Genomic DNA, 19,408 nt, shown 5'->3' on the forward strand with positions numbered 1-19,408 from the left:
TAATTGTTACTTGAGAAGAAGAAATGTGGTCACCCCTTGTTGTCTTCGTCACCTCTTCTTGTGCCCCGGTACGAAAAGACCAAGACTGACGTTGAGGGGAGATGGAGAGGGAGCGATGAAGATTCATCGGCCCCAAAGGCCAAGTTAATTATTAGGAGTACTGGCGAACGTCTGGACTCTCTTGTGCTTATGTTAACACATCTAGTGCAGTTGGTCTAGCGGTGACAAGCATTGGAGACGACGAGGAGGAGGATGACGACTTGACGAGGACAAGGGTTTGACATTTTTAGAGGAGGAGCGATCAAGGAGATGCTAGCTGCCGAGAGGCCAATGAGGTCGGGCGATGGTGAGATTGCATAGGAGAGTAGAGCGAATGGGTACACACATCAGAGCGAAAAAATCCGGACCATATTCGAGCTTCATGAAATTGACTATTGTTGATTGTAGGTTTAAGTTAGCTGACCTCATGGAATTGCTCATAATTGTACACAGATTTTTTTCTAGAATCAGCTTTTTTTGCGGGGTTTTCTAGAATCAGTCGCATGCTGTTTCGGATAGACTTTTGTGAACTAAAAGCTCAAAACATGAAAAGCATCTCCTTAGTTCTCTCGAGTAAAAAAGGCATTTTCCTTGTTTTCGGGAAAAAAAAAGGAGAGAGGAGAAATTAGCCGCAAAGGGCGAACGTGAACCAATAGGAGGCGGCCATTTCGCGGCCCATATCCGAAGCAGCAACGACCGAGCCGGCCGATCGAGCCCGACCAGGTCGGGATTCCGGTGCGCTGGAGTCAGCAGCAGCGCGGCGGCTCTCGTACCGGCCATCCGGGCCCTCCGCGCGGCGGTTGGGGGAGGAGTGGGCGTCACACGCGGGCCCCCACTTTTAAATGCCCAATGGCTACGCATACGCGCGGCAACCCGCATCTCCAGCTCACTACACGCGGCGGCGCCGCCGTCTACTACGCTGCGTAGCAGTCTGGTTACTGTGGAGCATCGATGGCGGCGACGGCGAGGTCCCCTGGTTGAACGAGCTGTGGGTGGAGGCCAGCGGGGCGATATGCGCGTTGAGCCGTTACGTGGAGCATGCCGTGGACGAGCGTACGTGCGCCGGAGCGGAGCAAGAAGAGGCGCGCGCGCTCCAGCCGGCCTGGACGCAGCTGCATTGACATTTGACAGTTCATGTAAGAGCTCAACCTAGTGGAGAGAAGCAGCTGACAATTCACTTGTACTAAGCTCTTATATTATGAAATGAAGGGAGTAGTAAATTGTAATTCAACATCCATCCATGCAAGGAATTCGGTTTTCAATGCTTCAGAAAAATACCACCAGAAAACCCAAGTCATTATATTAAAGTAGTTCGTACAGTTAGCCCCCAAATCATCTGAAAATATGGACGAAAATGAAGAGCAAACTATTAGTCCGTTTTGGAAAAAATACGAAAACATAGGTAAAATATACTCCCACTATAAAGAAATATAAGTGCGTTTAGATCACACACTCTTATATTTCTTTACGAAGGGAGTAGAAACAAAAATTAAAATTTACAAAACAGAAGCCGACAAAATATATAACTCTTCTCCCATCAGCACTTATAAGTTCTATCCATCAGCGCTCCGTTTAATTCATCCCTATCTAGAAATATAGTGGTTTCCGAAACCCAAAAACTGTTTGGTTTTCAATCGGCTCCGATGGTTCAGTCAGTGTTTGTCGATTCCTGCGTGTGGTTAAAAAGCACGCTGACCGCATGTGTGCTCGTGGTGTGCACACACATGCAATTTCCCTCTCGACAAATGTCTAGCTCCGGGGTTGAGCGGTGAGTTAATTCAATGGGCCATCGCAAGAGCAATCAATTTGCAAGGACTGGGTTAAGCAACGGTTGTGATAGCCCCGTGCACTGTTTTAATCGAGCAGGACCAACGTTTTATCACTGTGCATCTGCAGTGCGTGCTTGGCGGAATATTTGCCGTCAGAAACAACAAAGGATAAGAGACATGAGAAGGTTCAAGACTTTTCTCTGCGAATAATGAGACTTTCAGGGCTTGTATTAGGCAAACTGAAAGTGATAGGCTGTACCTGTTAGCGATCTATATATGTACATACATCAGTACATGTGTGTGACAGTGATGCATGAGATGAGAGTCTGAAGACGCGCGCCGAACATATGGTGCAGCATATGTTACACAACGAGACAAACTAAGAGCATCTCCAACAGGCGCGCTATAGCGCCGCGCGCAAAAAACCTTTTAGCGCGCGCGCTGCGGCTGGTTTTGCGCGCCCGTCTGCGCTGGCTCCAGCAGCCGCGCTGAAATGCAGCGCGCGCGCGCCGCTCCAGCAGCGCGCTAAAATGCAGCGTGCGCGACTAGAAATGTATGCATTTTTAAAAGTTGAAATTTTTAAAAAAACTAGATAGATTGCATAGATTAAACGATACAAAGGTATTTTACATCCGAAACATAGATTGCATAAAATAAAAACGACAAACGATAAACATAGATTGCATTAACAAAAAAAAACTACTCTAAGTCGCTATCATCACTATCATCCTCGGTGGTGTCGTCCGAGGTAGATAGCCAGATGTCCAGCCACCGCTCATCGTTCGGCGTGAAGAACGACCGCCCACCTGCTGCAACGAGGTCGGACTGCGCATTCGCCAACGCCTTCCGCCGACGCCTGTCCAACCGCGACGCGCGGCGCCTTTGCGTGTCCTCCTCGCGGCGCCTTGCCCAGTAGGCTTGCTCGTAGGCGACGTCCTCCGGGTGGCGCTGGCGCCAGTCCGCCATGACCCTCTCGTCCTCCTGGGCGACGAGGAGGCGGCGTTGCCGCTCGGCGTGCTCCGCACGGTCTTCCGCCGTGTTCAGACGAGGCAGAGGGGCGAGGTTGAGCGCTTGCTCGAGCGTGTCCACATCTTGGAAGTTCATCTGGCCGCGCGGCCGGCCTAGGCGCCACGCCGCCGCGTCATACGCACGGGCGGCCTGTCGCGCCGTCCCGTACGTGCCGAGGGCGAGCCGGAGTTCGCCGGAGCGTATCTCCGCGGTGTAGCTGCCGTTGGGCCGCAGGCGGACGCCGCGGTAGCCGGACGCTCCTCGGCGGCGCGGCGGCATGGCGGCGCGGCGGTGGCGGGGCGCTGGAGCGGCGCGTGGCAGAGAGGGAGAGGGAGAGGGGAAGAGAGGTGTGTGGAGAAGGCGCGTGGCGCGCAGCTTTTATAGGCGCGCTCGAAGCGGCGCGCCAAATCTTGCGCGCGAGTTGGCGCCTTTTCGCGCGCCCGCAAACGGTTCCCGCGCGCTTGTTTCCCGCGGCCGCTGGAGTGCGGCAAACCGCCCCGCGCGCGCTAAAAGTTGCGTTTACCGCGCGCGCGTCGTTTGGGGCGACTATTGGAGATGCTCTAACTAACTAATATTCTATCTTCACTTCACTTCAATTTTGGGCCATGTTTAGAACGTGTGGATCTCACCTAACCGTATTTTCAAATTATATCTGACGAAATTCTTGCACCTTTTTTATTGATGAATGAATATGGCCCAGCTTTATTTTCGATGAATGAATAGGTGCCATATATTTTTGCGTCCTTGCAACTAGCACCTATTGCCCGCAAAAAAGAACAAAAATACTAGCACCTATTTTTTTTGAACCGGGCACAACCCCTTTCCATTACTCGCATAACGGAAATACAATAGTTCAGCAGACCAACCAGGAAACAAAGAAAGGGGAAAGCGAGTTCAACGCATCCCTGGGAAACCCACAATAAACACCTGTCATCAGGCAGCTTATTGCGGGGGAAAAACCAGCGACACCAAAATATCCAAGGTAAACTACCAGCACCATCAGGCTAACCAAAGTCATGCTCACGCAGGAGCCTACCATCAATCGACGCACCAAACTAGCGAAACCAAAAGGGCCAGGAGCTAAAGACAGCAGATCCCAGGCGAAGAGAAGCTGGAGAAATAGTCCAATCCATTTGATCTTCAGTTGATCCTCCCCGGGGCCGCACAAATGCGCATCATGTTCGCAGCATTGCCTCTCAGCATCTTGGCTCCCCTCTCCATTGCTTCACGGTCTGCACCCATCAGCATACCTGCCCAATAAGTAATAAAGCCACAAGCAACGTAGATCACATCAAAAGGAGATCTCATCTTTGTGAATTCAAAGGTAGATCTGTTACGACAGTTCCACACGGCCCAACAAAGAGCGGCTAGTCCAAAGGTATAGAATCTCTCCCCATCAGGAAGGAAGCTATAGCACCAGGAAAAGTATTGCCAAATATTGTTCGGGCAAAGGTCCGTTCCCAGTACACACCCAACCGTCCTCCACATTACTCTAGCTACGGGACAGGTGAAAAACAGGTGTTGGGAAGTTTCTCTATTATCACAGAAGGAACAAGAAGGGTTTCCCAACCAATTTCGTCTCCTCATCACATCCCTAGTAAGGATGGAATCTTGGAAAAGTTGCCACAAGAAGATTTGAATCTTAAATGGAATTTTGGCACGTCAAATCCATTTATAGTTACACCCAGCCAGGGTTCTTTCCTGGTACTTGTAAACTGACTTGGTGGTGAACTTGCCCTTCTTTCCCCCCCAAGGCCCACACAACCTGATCAGGTTCATTGTTGGTTGACCACGAGGCTACCACATTTTGCATTTCCCTCCACTGCTCTATTAAAGGGGGGTGGAGACGTCTCCGAAAGAAATTATCATCCACACCATTTTTAAAACTAGCCACAGTGATCCCCTGATCATTACACACACTATACAACGCCTGGTATTGATCACACAGAGGAGTATCATTATTGATACAATCAACCCACACTCTAGCAAGGTTACCAGAATTAAGTAACACCCTCCTCCCCACAAGGTAGAACTCTTTGACTTTCATAATGGCCTTCCAAATAGGAGAGTCACCGAATTTAGATTTAACCGAGACAATTGTGTCTTTTTTTGAGGTATTTAGCGCGAATAATGTCTTGCCACAGCCCTTGCTGTGTTTCCAACTTCCACCACCACTTGGTGAGGAGACTAATATTTTGTTTATGCAAGTCTTTCACCCCCAGGCCTCCTCTTTCCTTGGAACGACAAATCCTGGATCATTTCACCAAATGGTACCTTTTACAACCCTCATGTTCTTGCCAAAAGAAACGCTTACGGTGCTTGTCCAGCTTCCCAACCACTTTTTTCGAAAGCAAGAACATCGACATATAATAGAATACAATACTGGTTAAAGATGAGTTAAGAAGGATCAACCGACCCCCCAAAGAAGCTGCATTGCCGATCCAGGACTCACAACACTTGAGGAACCTCTCATCCAAGAAATCCCAGTCAACACTGCGCAAGGTAGAAAAACTGACCGACACTCCCAAGTACCTCATAGGAGAATGGCCGATGCTGCAGTTAAACAGCTCAGAATAAAAAGCAATTGTTTCCTCATCTCCCCCAATACAAAGGATCTCACTCTTCATGAAATTGATTTTAAGGCCTGACATTAGCTCGAACATGTACAAAAGGAGCTTAAGGTTAACAGCCGCATCCTTGTCGTGTTCAAAGCAAATAACCGTCATCCGCATACTGTAAAATGGCCACGCCCCCCTCAATCAAGTTAGGTGCGAGCCCAACGAGCAACTTCTGCTTTTGAGCATTACGAACCATTTTAGAGAGAGTTTCTACAATAATATTGAACAAGAAAGGGGAATGGGGATCGCCTTGACGAACCCCCTTGTGACTTTGGAAGTATGGTCCACTTTCATTATTGAGTTTAATGCTCAAAGTGCCATTTTTGAGGATTTTCTCAACCCAGCCACACCAGGTTGATCCAATGCCACGGTTGCGATGACATTCAATAAGGAAATACCAATTGATCTTGTCATAGGCCTTCTCAAAGTCTAGTTTTAACACCACACCCACTCTCCTCCTATGATGTGTTTGATGCATCACCTCATGCAGAGTAAGGATACCATCCATGATGTTTCTATGCTTAATGAAGGCATTTTGATGCTTACTAATCAATTTGTCTGCAAAAATAGCAACCCTATTGTCCAACACCTTAGTAATAATTTTATAGGGGCATCTAAGCAAGCAAATGGGACGGTTCTGTTGGGCCCCATTGAGCTTTGGAATCATGGTGATAATCCCGTAGTTCAGGCGTGCAACATCCAGGGTATTATTATGGAATGCTTCAAAAAGCCTCATAATATCGTTTTTGACGAAGTCCCAGCAATGTTTATAAAACTCAGCTGGTATATTATCAGGCCCAGGGGCCCTATTACTGTTCATGCTAAATAAAGCTTTTTTAACTTCCTCTTCAGTGAAAGCACTAGTCAGGATGAGATTGTCATCTTCTGTAAGTTTCTCCTCATTAGACCAAGTTTCAGGAGAGAGGTGGAAAATGTTACCACTGGCCGGGCCAAAGAGCCCCTTATAATAGGAAGTGGCATGTTCCAGGAGATTTTTTGTGCCCTCTATAACCCTATCCCCATCAGCAAGGGAATGAATGGTATTCTTCCTCTTCTTACCATTGGATATACGGTGGAAATAGGCTGCGTTACAATCCCCTTTTAGAAACCATCGCTCATTCGAGTGATGTAGCCAAAATAGCTCTTCATCAGCAAGGATATTGTTGACGCCTGATTTTGGCAAGATACAGAGTGGAAGGGTTTTCAGCATGAAAAGTTTCACATCACTGAGTGGAACAACTTTGATGTTTAGGTTATCATCGTCCGACTCCATCTTAGGGGCCGAAATTATATTCCGAGTGGCAGAATTCAATATTCCGAGTGGTTTTCGGCCGATCATGCCTTCAAGACGACCTCGGATGAAGGAGTACTCTAAAGGAATTGTCTTTGTCTCGTCGAAGCAATCAATTTTGATATATAAATCATCTCAATCCGAGTTTGTATGCAAAAGTTACAATCAATACAAACCAGCCCTACCAAAGACCAAAATATTACGCTCGACACCAGACACATGTTAATGAGTGTCTGATACAATGCGTGAGCAATTCGGCCTTCTGGATGGCCTTAAATGGAAAAACCTTCAACATGAAAAAGTTTCGTCTCGTCGAGCCGATCGATTTTCATATACAATTTGTCTCAATCCGAGGTCATATGCAACCTGGAGAGGCAAATCAAGATCAGGCTGTCTTTTTCAGTCGGGAAATCCGAGTGGAAATTTTTACCATCCGAGTGAAAACCTACCGATCGAGTAAAAGGTCGAGTGAAAACTTACCGATCGAGTAAAAGGTCGAGTGAAAACTTACCGATCGAGTAAAAGGTCGAGTGAAAACCTACCGTTCGAGTAAAAGTTCGTGAAAACCTACCGATCGAGTAAAAGGTCGAGTGAAAACCTAACGATCGAGTAAAAGGTCGAGTGAAAACCTACCGATCGAGTAAAAGGTTGACTGAAAACCTAACGATCGAGTAAAAGGTCGAGTGAAAACTTATCGATCGAGTAAAAGTTTGTCTTCCGAGTGAGAATATAGTCATCCGAGTGAAAGATTGTTTTCCGAGTGAAAAGGTCGAGTCGGATGGTCCGAGTGAAAGTCTCTGATATCCGAGTGGATGAGCTCGAATCCGAGTGAAACTGCACATGTGCCCGAAAGTTTATCAAGATGACCTCGGATGAAGAAGTGTTCAATACAGAAGTTATGCATATCATCAAGACGGTAAACTTTGGTTTTGGAGTCATCATCATCAAAGATAGTATATGGCCTACAAGTTCACTACGAGACTCGGATAATCCAGTCTACTGCAAGACCGAGTCCGACTGGAAGGTAAAAATGACCTCGAAGAGTATTCAAGATGGCCTTATTTGAAAAAGTAATCAACATGAGAGTTGTTCGTATCATCGAGGCGCACAAGTTTGATATTTGGGCCGTCTTGATCAGAGATCATATGCAAGCTCGGCGGCCCCCGCAAGAAGGAAGATAGAGTTTGGGCCAGATTCAGACTGAATCCGAGTTGGAATAGAACTAGGACTTTAGGACGCGAATTGATGTAATTTTTCTTGTAAGGAAAGCCTAGATGAATCCTTTACTTGTACGGGAAGTCCAGCCGCCTCTTATATATGTTTGGGGTGACGACCGATTGAACAACACACAATCGAACAAATCAATATACTATTTTTTCATCTACGTTTTATCTCTCCATCGTTTTTCTCTCTCGTTCTTCGCTGTTCTTCGTGTTTGAGAGCTGCGAATCTCGAGGCTCTGGGGGCGAGCGAATCGACCTAGGGCAGCCCATAGCCGCCGCACTCCCTGACGGGGTCCCTCCCGGGGGTGTGGGGTTTTCGGGTCTGCAAAAGCGCCCGTCGACTGTCTTGCGTATCGCGCTGTCGGTTGGGTCTCCTTTGACGTGAGCTGCGGTGCATCACCCCCGGCGTCGAGGGTACACGTGACGTGTTCGTGTGTCAATAGATATCGTTAAGCTCAGCACTCAAGGTGGTTCTTTTCTCGTAAGTCTCAGGATCCAAGGGACCAACCTCCTCCATTTTTTCTATTTCTTCCAGTTCCTTCTTAATCCACTTTTTCCTCTTTTTGGCATGGCCGAAGAGGTGAGAGCCCCATCCTTTAAAGTATTTTTTTATTCGTTTGAGCTTAATATTCAAGATATCTATGGGGTCCTCCGAGTGCACATGTTTCTCCCAAATCATCTTAGCTTTAGCATAGAAATCCTCATTCTTCAACCAGCTAAGCTCAAATCTGAACTCACGCTGGTGCATGGGACCATTTTTTCCAGGATTTGTTGTCAGCAACAAAGGATTATGGTCAGAAATATCTCTTACTAATTTACAAACAACAAGAAGAGGAAAAAGATCTTCCCAATCAGGGCTCATGAGAACTCTGTCAAGCTTCTCGAGCGTTGGGTGCCTCTGTTTATTGGTCCAAGTGAACCTGCCCCCTCCCATATGAATCTCTCTAAGATTCAGAGAGTGGATGGCATTGTTAAACCTATCCATATGTTGCGATCTATGTAGGGGTTTGTTTTTATCACTACTGTCCCGAAGGATATTGAAGTCCCTCCAATCACATAAGGAGTTTTGATGTTCCCACAACAAAAGGTCAATTCATCAAGGAATTCGTCCCTCTTCTCATCGTGTGCTGCTCCATAGACTACAACTAGAGTCCAAATACTTTTGAGTTTAGCATCATAGATGGCCACCTGTAGTAGGTACTTACCTACCATCCAAGACACAACATCCAAGGCTTCTTTCCTGACACCACAAAGGATGCCACCAGATTTACCAATGGAGGGAGTCCAGTTCCAAGTAAATCTCTCAAAGGGATCAACTTTTCTTACGTATTTGTGTGCAAACTTCTCCTTCTTTGTTTCTAGGATTCCTATAAAATCGAGGGAGTGGTCTCTAATGATGTCAGAGAAGCAGGTAGCTCTCCCTCTCTTACCTGCTCCTCTACAATTCCAGAAGAGGCCGTTCATTTTTTCTTTTTTCTCCCCCCTTTCCCGTAAGCTCTACTAGGAGGCTGGGTGGAGCTTTCAGTTTCATTCTTCAAGGTTACCCCATTTTTTTGACTTCTAGTGGTCGGCCTAGCTATCACCATGTGTGGTTTTCTTTCTCTTTTCTTCCTAGACCGTACCACAATATATTCTTCCTCATCTGCCATATTATCTTCCCCCCAATCCATGTTCAAAGGTGTCTGATCCCCTTTTTCATTAGTAAGGATCATAGATCTATTATTTTTGTCATGCTCATCAGCATTAGATGCCAATTTTTCCATGTTTCTACAATTCTCTAATTCTCTAAGGATGTCCACACTAGTAAAATCAGTGTCAGGAATATTTACTGCCATTTTCACAGCCCTAATGATAAGCTGAGGGTCGGATAAAGCATCAAAAGAATTTGGGTTATGGGGAGTACCTTCCAGATCACGTTTCTTTGCTGCGGCCAGAGCTTTGTCTTCAATTCTCTCCATCTTGTTCTGAGCATTGCGAAGGCTGAAATGTAAGTTTTCCCCAGTCACCAGCAGAGGAGCAACCGGCCTCTCGTTATCCATCTCACCCTCAGGCATCTCGACCACATATTATTTTGTGTTTTCAACATCAGCAACACAGTAGTCAGTAACATCCACCACTTGATGAGATTTTTTAACGATGTCAGAGTAAGTTTTTCTTGGCAAGCTCATGCAGGAATCTGTATGAGTATTAACAGGGGGCCTTACTTTTTCCTGAGACATTTCTAGCACCATAGTTTCAATAAGGAGGGTATTGTGGAGTGATTCATCTGAATCAGTGCTTTCTTGCGATTCCCGAGCTGGGTCCGGCTTACCACCATGGGGAATACAGGAAGAAATCCCTCCAGGCCCACGTGGTAAGTCAACCATTTTAGCTCCAGGAGTCGAGGAGGAAGCAATTTTTTTATCAATGTTGCTTTTATCAGAATTAGGAGGTACTTGCACCCTCTCCTTTTCTCTTTCAGGGTCTCTCGCCAAAACCTGTTCCACCTCATAGTAGAAATTATAGAAATGATCTCCCAGGACAGCCTCTACGACCACAGGAATCTCATCCACGTTTCTGCATCCTACCCTGACCCGGACAGAGGTCGGGCGATGTAGAGTAGCAGTGTCAATTTCCAGAGGAATTCCAACCAGAGATGCCACATATGCCAAATTCCTCTCACACCTTTTGTCTAATGGGACATTGCTAACCTTAACCCAAGCCACTTCCATCACCCCTTTGGCCCCCATCGATGAAGACCAGCGCGTGGCATGGATCACATCCCCACTAGTTTTAAGAGTAACTCTCCCAACATAACATATCTGTGCAACCGCGCGAGGATTAGGAAAACGAACAACAAAGACCCCCGGCCCTATCATATGAGCAGAGTGTTGGGGAACGTAGCAGAAATTCAAAATTTTCTACGCATCACCAAAATCAATCTATGGAGTAATCTAGCAACGAGGGGAAGGGGAGTTCATCTACATACCCTTGTAGATCGCTAAGCGGAAGCGTTGCAAGAACGCAAATGAGGTAGTCATACTCGTGGCGATTCAGATCGCGGTTGATTCTGATCTAAGCGTCGAACAACGGCGCCTCCGCGTTCAACACACGTGCAACCCGGTGACGTCTCCCATGCCTTGATCCAGCAAGGAGAGAGGGAGAGGTTGGGGAAGACTCCGTCCAGCAGCAACACGACGGCGTGGTGGTGGTGGAGGAGCGCGGTACTCCAGCAGGGCTTCGCCAAGCACTACGAGAGACGAGGAGGGAGAGAGGTAGGGATGCGCCTTGGGAGAGAGAGACTCATGTATTGGGCAGCCCCAAAACCTCCACTATATATAGGGGGAAGGGAGAGGGGAAGGCGCCCTAGGGTTTCCCCTAGGGGGGGTGGCGGCCAGGGCAGATGGGATCTCCCCTTTGGGTGACTTGGCCCCCAAGCCAGGAGGTGGGAACCCTAGATGGGGCGCCCCAAACCCCGTGGTCACGTGGGAATAGGTGAGGGGGGCGCACAACCCCTTAGTGGGCTGGTTTGCCCACTCCCCTTGGCCCATGAAGCCCCCCCCCCAACACTTGCCGGGGCTCCCGAAACACCTTTCGGTCATGCTGGTCATCACCCGGTACCTCCGGAACACTTCCAGACTCCAAAACCCTTCGTCCAATATATCAATCTTCACCTCCGAACCATTCCGGGACTCCTCGTGACGTCCGGGATCTCATCCGGGACTCCGAACAACAATCGGTAACCGCGTACATACCTTCCCTATAACCCTAGCGTCATCGAACCTTAAGTGTGTAGACCCTACGGGTTCGGGAACCATGCAGACATGACCGAGACAACTCTCCGGCCAATAACCAACAGCGGGATCTGGATACCCATGTTGGCTCCCACATGTTCCACAATGATCTCATCGGATGAACCACGATGTCAAGGATTCAATCAATCCCGTATACAATTCCCTTTGTCAACCGGTATAGTACTTGCCCGAGATTCGATCGTCGGTATGCCGATACCTTGTTCAATCTTGTTACCGGCAAGTCTCTTTACTCGTTCCGTAACACATCATCCCGTGATCAACTCCTTGATCACATTGTGCACATTATGATGATGTCCTACCGGGTGGGCCTATAGATACCTCTCCGTCACACGGAGTGACAAATCCCAGTCTCGATTCGTGCCAACCCAACAGACACTTTCGGAGATACCCGTAGTGCAACTTTATAACCACCCAGTTACGTTGTGACGTTTGGTACACCCAAAGCATTCCTACAGTATCCGGGAGTTGCACAATCTCATGGTCTAAGGAAAAGATAGTTGACATTTAGAAAAGCTTTAGCATACGAACTACACGATCTTGTGCTAGGCTTAGGATTGGGTCTTGTCCATCACATCATTCTCCTAATGATGTGATCCCGTTATCAATGACATCCAATGTCCATGGTCAGGAAACCATGACCATCTGTTGATCAACGAGCTAGTCAACTAGAGGCTCACTAGGGACATGTTGTGGTCTATGTATTCACACATGTATTGCGGTTTCCGGTCAATACAATTATAGCATGAATAATAGACAATTATCATGAACAAGGAAATACAATAATAACCATTTTATAGTTGCCTCTAGGCCGGTGCCGCCTTGGTGCCATCGAGGTGTCCGTGGAGGTTGGCACCGGCAAGGACAGTGCTGGTGATGCCTCCCCAAAGCATGAAGTTGTGGCGACCGAGGCAGACGGAAATCGTCGGGACGGTGAGCGCGGCGGGGATCGTGGCGACGGTAGACGAGACGAGGGCGCCGGCAGTTTGGCCGGTGGAGAGGGCGGAAGACGACATCGCTGCGGCGGTGTGGAGAAGAACGTCACGCGGCGGCGGCTGAGGCAAGATGCGGCGGCAGCGCGGAAGATGACACGCGCAGGAGCAGCGATCGGAAGCGGCGCAGCATACAGGCAAAGCTAGCTAGCTATCTAGCAAGCAGCTGGATGGATTCCTCCGGCTGGATTAATCTCGTACGTGAAGCAGCGATCGGAAGCGGCGGCTACGCGGAGAGAGGATTGGGCGGCGGCGCGAGGGACCTGCGGCGGCGGCCTGACCTAGCTGATACCAAGTTAAAACACAAGGTTTAGGGTTTTGCGTGGGTGGCTAACATCCAGCCTCACGTCTCAATATATGCAACATGTAAGAATAATGCGCACAATGGCCCATAGAAAAACCGTTTACCAATCTTACAAACCTAAACACCTACATATGCAAATTATCTAAGCACAGAATTCTACTTTTTCTTCCCCTTACAGATCGGTCTTTAGCTTCGCTGTAGTACTCTTTCATACCATTTTCTTGTTTCGCGGGGCAGCAAGGGAGGAGCTCTGAGTGTTCTTCTTGCGTAGGGGAAGCAACTCTACAAACGGTTTGTGTCAACAAGACATGTAGACTTACATAAATATATCTTTCGTCTCTCAACTAAACTAAAGTCCAGATTTGGTCCCTCAACTCTGTACTGAAATATGCCGCAAATAATTCTAAATTGAGATATACATTGTTGGTCCATCAAGTGTCAAAACCCTCGCTTAACTTGAATAGAGACCCCTGTTTTAATGTTGGCGAGGCGACATTTTAGCATACATGGCACCCCATTGCATAACTAAAACTGATAAGAAAACTAGGAAATAAATAAAATAGAGCAAATGTAGAAGAAAAACCCATAAATATTTCATAATTTTTAAAAATATTATGGAAAACATGGATTTTGATAAAAATAAATAAAGGCATTCTTTTCTACATTTTGAATTGATTTGTTTTATGAATTTATGGATTCTTAAGTAATTTTATGGAATAGTCCTATTTAAACCTCCTACTTTTGTACTTTCTTTCAAGAATAAATTTTTTGTGTTAAATTTTGTTTCAAAATTTCGTAATTCAGTTTTTTTAAATAATTATTTTCCCATAAGTACTTTAAAAACTCATGAACTTTTGTTTGGCAAAAGGGCCAAATGCCATATATCAAGTTACACAAGCTCTTACATAAACACCCATAGATAAATTAAAAAATACATCTAAATACTTGAGGGTGCTTAAGACTTCTTCCTCCTGCATCCATCGACGGCGCGCCATGAGAAAATCTCATTGCCACCTCTGGGCCTCCATCTTAGCGGAGCAAATTTGTTTAAACCCAGGAGCTTTTAGAAACAATGGTTGGAAGGTCACCCTTATAGACCAGAAAATGTCAGTGGACATGATCTACATAGCAAATCACTGCCCTAGAGAAGAAATCACCGGAGGGTGTCTGTGGAACTCCCTATTTTCGGTCATATGGAGTTTTAGAACACAAATCTCACATGTTCCTCATCGAGGCCGAGGTTGGACAACCTTTCACACTCGGAAATGGAGCTGAAAGACAAAGACGCACAACCACGTTATACGCTCCATAGGACAGCTGGAAGAAAAATATGCAAAAAAAAACTAAAAACATCCTCCCAATCATTCAAAGAAGCAACACCATTGTCTCGTCACCGCCAAACGGAGACAAGCCCTAAGTTTATTTCTAACTCTACCACCATCATACTGAAGCCTTGGTGTCATGGGGGCCTCCCGGCCTCGCCAGAGTAATAGACCTAGGGTGTGGGGGCCTTCAAACTCGTCAGAGAGTAGGGTAGATCAGCCACTACCGCATGTCACCTAGGCCGAGGAGTAGGAGCGGAAAGAAGGACCAGTTGGAAAGCACTTTTAAACATTATTTTGTGAGATATGTTTTTGAAATATATTTCTAATATCTATGTAAAAAAACCATGAACTTTTAAACATATTTCACAAACTTTGTGGAATTCCATGTAAAAAGGAATTCTTTCAATTTAAGGACCAGAAGTACTAGGTATAGAACTGAGAGCTAATATCCACAGGTTGATGCATGCAAACAGATCATCTGCTCTCTTTTAAACACAACACTAGCACAAATGATCACATACACGTGCACACACTCATCCCTAAAAACGCAAGCGCCCATACCCTACCCCTATAAACACCTCCTAGATATTGAGCTCACACATCATCTTAATATTGATGAAGCAACCACACACGCCTCACAGTCGACAGAAACGTCTTCTCATACTGAACTAAAATTGTCAGAAAGTCTGAAATGAAAACAAAAAAATGTGAGCACCGGTGCAAGTCTAGGACTTAAATCCTGGTGAACTGATTCTACCACAACACAAGAAACCTAACATCCGAGCTACGCTCAGCTTGCAAATCCCGCGCACACACAAGCAATCCAGACAGAAATTCTATAGTTTAGATTTTATGAGCAGGCACAGATGTACCTGTGAATCTGCACGTACGTGTGACGACGCGCACTCTGGTGTCCGCCAGCTGAAACCGCCCCCTACAGAATGCAGGAAAGAGTGAGAGAAAACGGCTTCTCTTCCTTTTCCCCGACGGAAAAAGAAACAAATCCGGCCAGCTACGCGTCTCAGGCCGGCTATAAAAAGACGACGCCCATATGCCCAGCCATCCATCCGCCCGCAGGAGGAGGACCATCCTATTCCTAGCAGCTAGCTACGCGGCACGCTTGCACTTCGTCGTCCCCAGCAATCGAGAATCTTTCGCAGATCGACCGATCCACCGGCCGGTGCTGCCAGCCCCCCAGTTAATTCAGGTACTCTAGCCGTGTGTGTACCATTGCCACCATGAATGGATTTGTGGCTTCCTTTTCTTGATGTTGGTTCGCTAGTTGCCATGTTTAGGGCTTAATTTGTGTTCATCTTGCTGTGTTCATTTGGTCGGAAAAAGGGATTTGTTGTGTTCATGTTAGCTTTGAGCTTAAAATTGCTTGGAGGAATTCACCGCTGATATGCATGCCGCCGGCTTAATGTTTCTCATCGATTATCTACCGGTGCAATCAAGCTCACTTCAATGAACTACTTATTTGCTTGCAGTGCTGCACTAGTAGCATCTACCGCTAGCTTGATAGCAACTAGCAACATAAACTAGCAAGGGCGCTGCGATTCGCAGGAGAACTAGCAAGTTGGGATCGAGTCTTGCTTGCCGGCCGGAGGCAGCGGCACACGTGCAGTACATGGACGCCTTCGGCTGGAGCACGCAGCCTCCTGTGACGACCGTGCCCAGCTGCCCGAGCGACGACGCCCTCCTCGCCGCCTTCCTGGGCGCGGGCAGCTTCGAGGAGCTTCGCTCCGCCGGCGCCGGAGATGGCACCGTGAGCTCGGACGCCTACCACGGCAGCCTCGACCTGCCGCCGTGCCAGAACGACTTGAGCCTCCTGCGGTGCCAGGACGGCGTCGCGCTTCCCGGTCCCGGCCATGGCGACACGCCATCCAACGTCTTTCTCGACTCGGCGGGTTGTTTCCTACCGGCCATCGCCGGCCAGCACGACGGGCTCCATGACAGGTTCGCGTTCGTCCCTGATGATCCCGCGCACGCTGCCGGCTCCAACACGGCCTTCTCCGGTTACAGCACCACCACCGGAGGCGGCGGTGGCGGGAACGTCTCCTCCGGCGAGTCCAACACGTACGGTGGTGGCGGGCACGATACGGAGGTGGCGTCGCCGCCGTGCGCCGTGTCGCGGCGGGCGCAACAGATTAGTCAGGTGGCCCCACCCCCGACGAAAGGGAACAAGATGCCGGAGAAGCTCCCGGCAGCGGCGGCGACGACGGTGGAGGCCAGAGAACGGTGGGGCACGAACCGGGCCCCCGCGCCAACGACCAGCATCACGTTCGGGAACAGCGGCGGCCGGCGCGGGTACGAGCCTGACACGGAGGCGATAGCGCAGGTCAAGGAGATGATCTACCGCGCGGCGGCGATGCGCCCCTTGCCCAGCCTGACCGATGCCGCCGCCGGAGAGACGCCGCATGAGCCGTCGTCGTCGAAGCCCCGGCGGCGCAAGAACGTGCGGATATCGAGCGACCCGCAGACGGTGGCGGCGCGGCTGCGGCGGGAGAAGGTGAGCGAGCGGCTGCGCGCGCTGCAGAGGCTGGTGCCCGGAGGGAGCAAGATGGACACGGCGTCCATGCTCGACGAGGCGGCCAGCTACCTCAAGTTCCTCAAGTCGCAGGTCGCGGCCCTGGAAAGCCTAGGCGGGGGCGGCGCCGGCGGTGACGACGACGGCCGGTACTCGTCGGTGCAACGGTACACAGGAAGGAATTTCAACCCTTCGTCCCGTGGCATCGGCGGCGCCGGCGGCACCGTGCTCTCCTTCGGGAGAGACGGCGTCGCTGGCTACGTGAGATCCAGTAGGAACATGAACATGCAGTTGTAACAAAAACACAAGTTGCTGTGTTGACGTCACTGTGGTGACATGAGATCGAAGTGTATCCTTCCATCGGGATGCCTCGATCGATCTGGCGTTTTCATGAAGGATGGATTGATTGATAGTAAAGTGTTCAGATTTACCATACGTTGACAGGAATAAAAATGTGTGATTTGTACACTTGGGAATTGATGGAAAGCGTTGTAATGTAATCATGGATGAACTCTATCTAGGTAGCTAGCTAGTGTGTGCAGTTCATGTACTAAGATTGATGGCTTGCTAAGAGCAACTCCAACGCAGAGCCCCATCTTGTCTGGTTGGGTCATCCAGCCATAAAAAGCCCAATGGGACGACCGAAACGAACGCGCATGTCCGCTTTGCTGTCCGTCTGTTATCCGTCCCGACCCAAACTTGGTCCAAATATGAGCCGCAAATGGGTATGGAATGGACAAGAGTGAACGCTCTCGTCACTCGCTACCGTCCGCTCGTGTCCGCCCTGGTCCTACCTACCAGTGACCACGCGCATCTCTCGTCTCTCTCATACAATTTTTTCTCTCTCTCGATCCCCTCTGTTGCCTACGTCGGCCGATTCTGGCTGGAACGGAGAGGCATGGCGACGCGATGGGGAGGGGGAGGAGGGTGGCACACGGAGGGGCCTGGCGGCTGCGAGGGGAAGCGGAGAGGCACAGCAGCGCGGCGATGGAGCTCGTGCTCAGCGGCGACTGGAGTGGAGAGGCTTGGCGGCGCGATGGGGAGCGGAGGTGCGCCGCGCGGAGGCCAGCCAGTCCGGCCTGACACGCCGCGTCCGGGGCCACGCCGCCGAGCACCACGGTGAACCGCGCCACGGTCTCTCCCGTGAGCCAGCTCCGGTCAACGGACACCGGCCGCCGGCTGGAGGCGTTGACCACCCGGCCTAGTGTCGAGTCGAGCAGCAGCCAGCTCAGTGTGAGCTCCACCGGCGCCGAGAAGCCCTCCTGCAGGCCACGCCGACGAGGCGTCTGTCTCCACCACGCGCGACATGATGCAGACCCCCTTGTGGTGCAGGTCCACTGCGGAGACAAGTCGCCTGGGCAGGGCGGGCGCGACTGTGGCCGTAGCTGCCACCGCTGTCGCTGGGAACGGGAACACGTCGGCGAAGAGCGCCCGGTGGAAGTCGTCGCCGCCGCGAGGGGAAGCGGAGAGGCGGCGCGTGGAGGGGCCCGGTGGCCTCGACGGGAAGTAGATGGCCCCGGCGGCCCCGAGTGGGCGCAGACGGGCACGGCGCCGCTGAGGCGGAGGAGACGGGGCGCGTGCAGAGGAGGTGCTCGCTACTGTCCGCGTGTGTCCGCTTTTGTGTCCCGCATTGGATGCATCCTTCATCTGTGCATGTCCGCTGCATGTCCGCTAGGTGGATGGATGACCCACACGGACCAAAAAAAGATAAAACCTGTGTCCGTTTGGGTCTCTATGTTGGAGTTTGCTCTAATCACCTTGTTTTGGAGATGATGTAAAGTTTAAGAAAGGAAAATTTAAATGATAAGTGCCACACATGTGGCACGAACTAACATTGTCTTTCCTGACTTTTTTATAACTAAAATTACAATAGAAAAAAGCAAATAAAAAACTGAAGCTTGTCATCCAAACAAAAAGTTATCTTGCTTTATAACTAAAGTTGTCATCCTCGGATAACTAAATTTGCCACCAAAAACGTCAAGGCGAAATTGCTTCGCCCCACACATGTGACACTTATCAGGATGAAAAAAAATGATTGAAAGGCGCGAGCTTTTGTCTATCTGAATTCTGACATCGCCGAACTTTTTGCATGCATGCTAGTAACGATGAAGGACTGACGCTGCATGCATGCACAGCACAGCACAGAAAGTTTGCTTTTTCTTGTGCAAACTCGAAAACTTTTCTCCACTGCATGCATGCAGAGTAGCATGTGTACTACTACATTGACTGAACTATGCATGATAGGTGTGATGATTAATTAGTTTTCCTACTAATGCTAAGCTAGAGCTAATCGCATGCATGTAGATGTGTGTACCATGACCAGTGCAGGAATTTTAGTATCTAAAAATTTGGAGTATAAATCAATAAGTAACAAGGAGAGAACGCCATCGAAATGTGAAATGCCGAAGAAATGCAAATCCTTTTCAGTTTAGGTAGATGTAAGTTGGACGAAAACAGAATTTGGATCAATCGGTTTTGTTTGATAAGGAAGAAAGAGCCGCGGCTGACCACCGAGGTGGGT

The 19,408-nt window shown here is 49.0% G+C and overlaps 1 protein-coding gene across 1 annotated transcript; it reads left to right on the top strand.

Moving 5' to 3' along the window:
• Nucleotides 1-15,436: 15,436 nt before the first annotated feature.
• LOC119310614 (transcription factor LATE FLOWERING-like) lies at nucleotides 15,437-17,389 on the top strand. Its single transcript, XM_037586302.1, has 2 exons — nucleotides 15,437-15,567; nucleotides 15,848-17,389. The coding sequence occupies exon 2, from the start codon at nucleotides 15,988-15,990 to the stop codon at nucleotides 17,182-17,184; it is 1,197 nt and encodes a 398-aa protein (XP_037442199.1). The 5' UTR covers nucleotides 15,437-15,567; nucleotides 15,848-15,987; the 3' UTR covers nucleotides 17,185-17,389.
• The last annotated feature ends 2,019 nt before the right edge of the window (nucleotides 17,390-19,408 follow it).

The sequence above is a fragment of the Triticum dicoccoides genome, chromosome 1B (genome assembly GCF_002162155.2).
Source record: "Triticum dicoccoides isolate Atlit2015 ecotype Zavitan chromosome 1B, WEW_v2.0, whole genome shotgun sequence".
NCBI lineage: Eukaryota > Viridiplantae > Streptophyta > Magnoliopsida > Poales > Poaceae > Triticum > Triticum dicoccoides.

Excerpts from the sequence above, each read along its gene's own strand:
- LOC119310614 (XM_037586302.1), top strand. The coding sequence starts at position 15,988 with ATGGACGCCTTCGGCTGGAGCACGCAGCCTCCTGTGACGACCGTGCCC.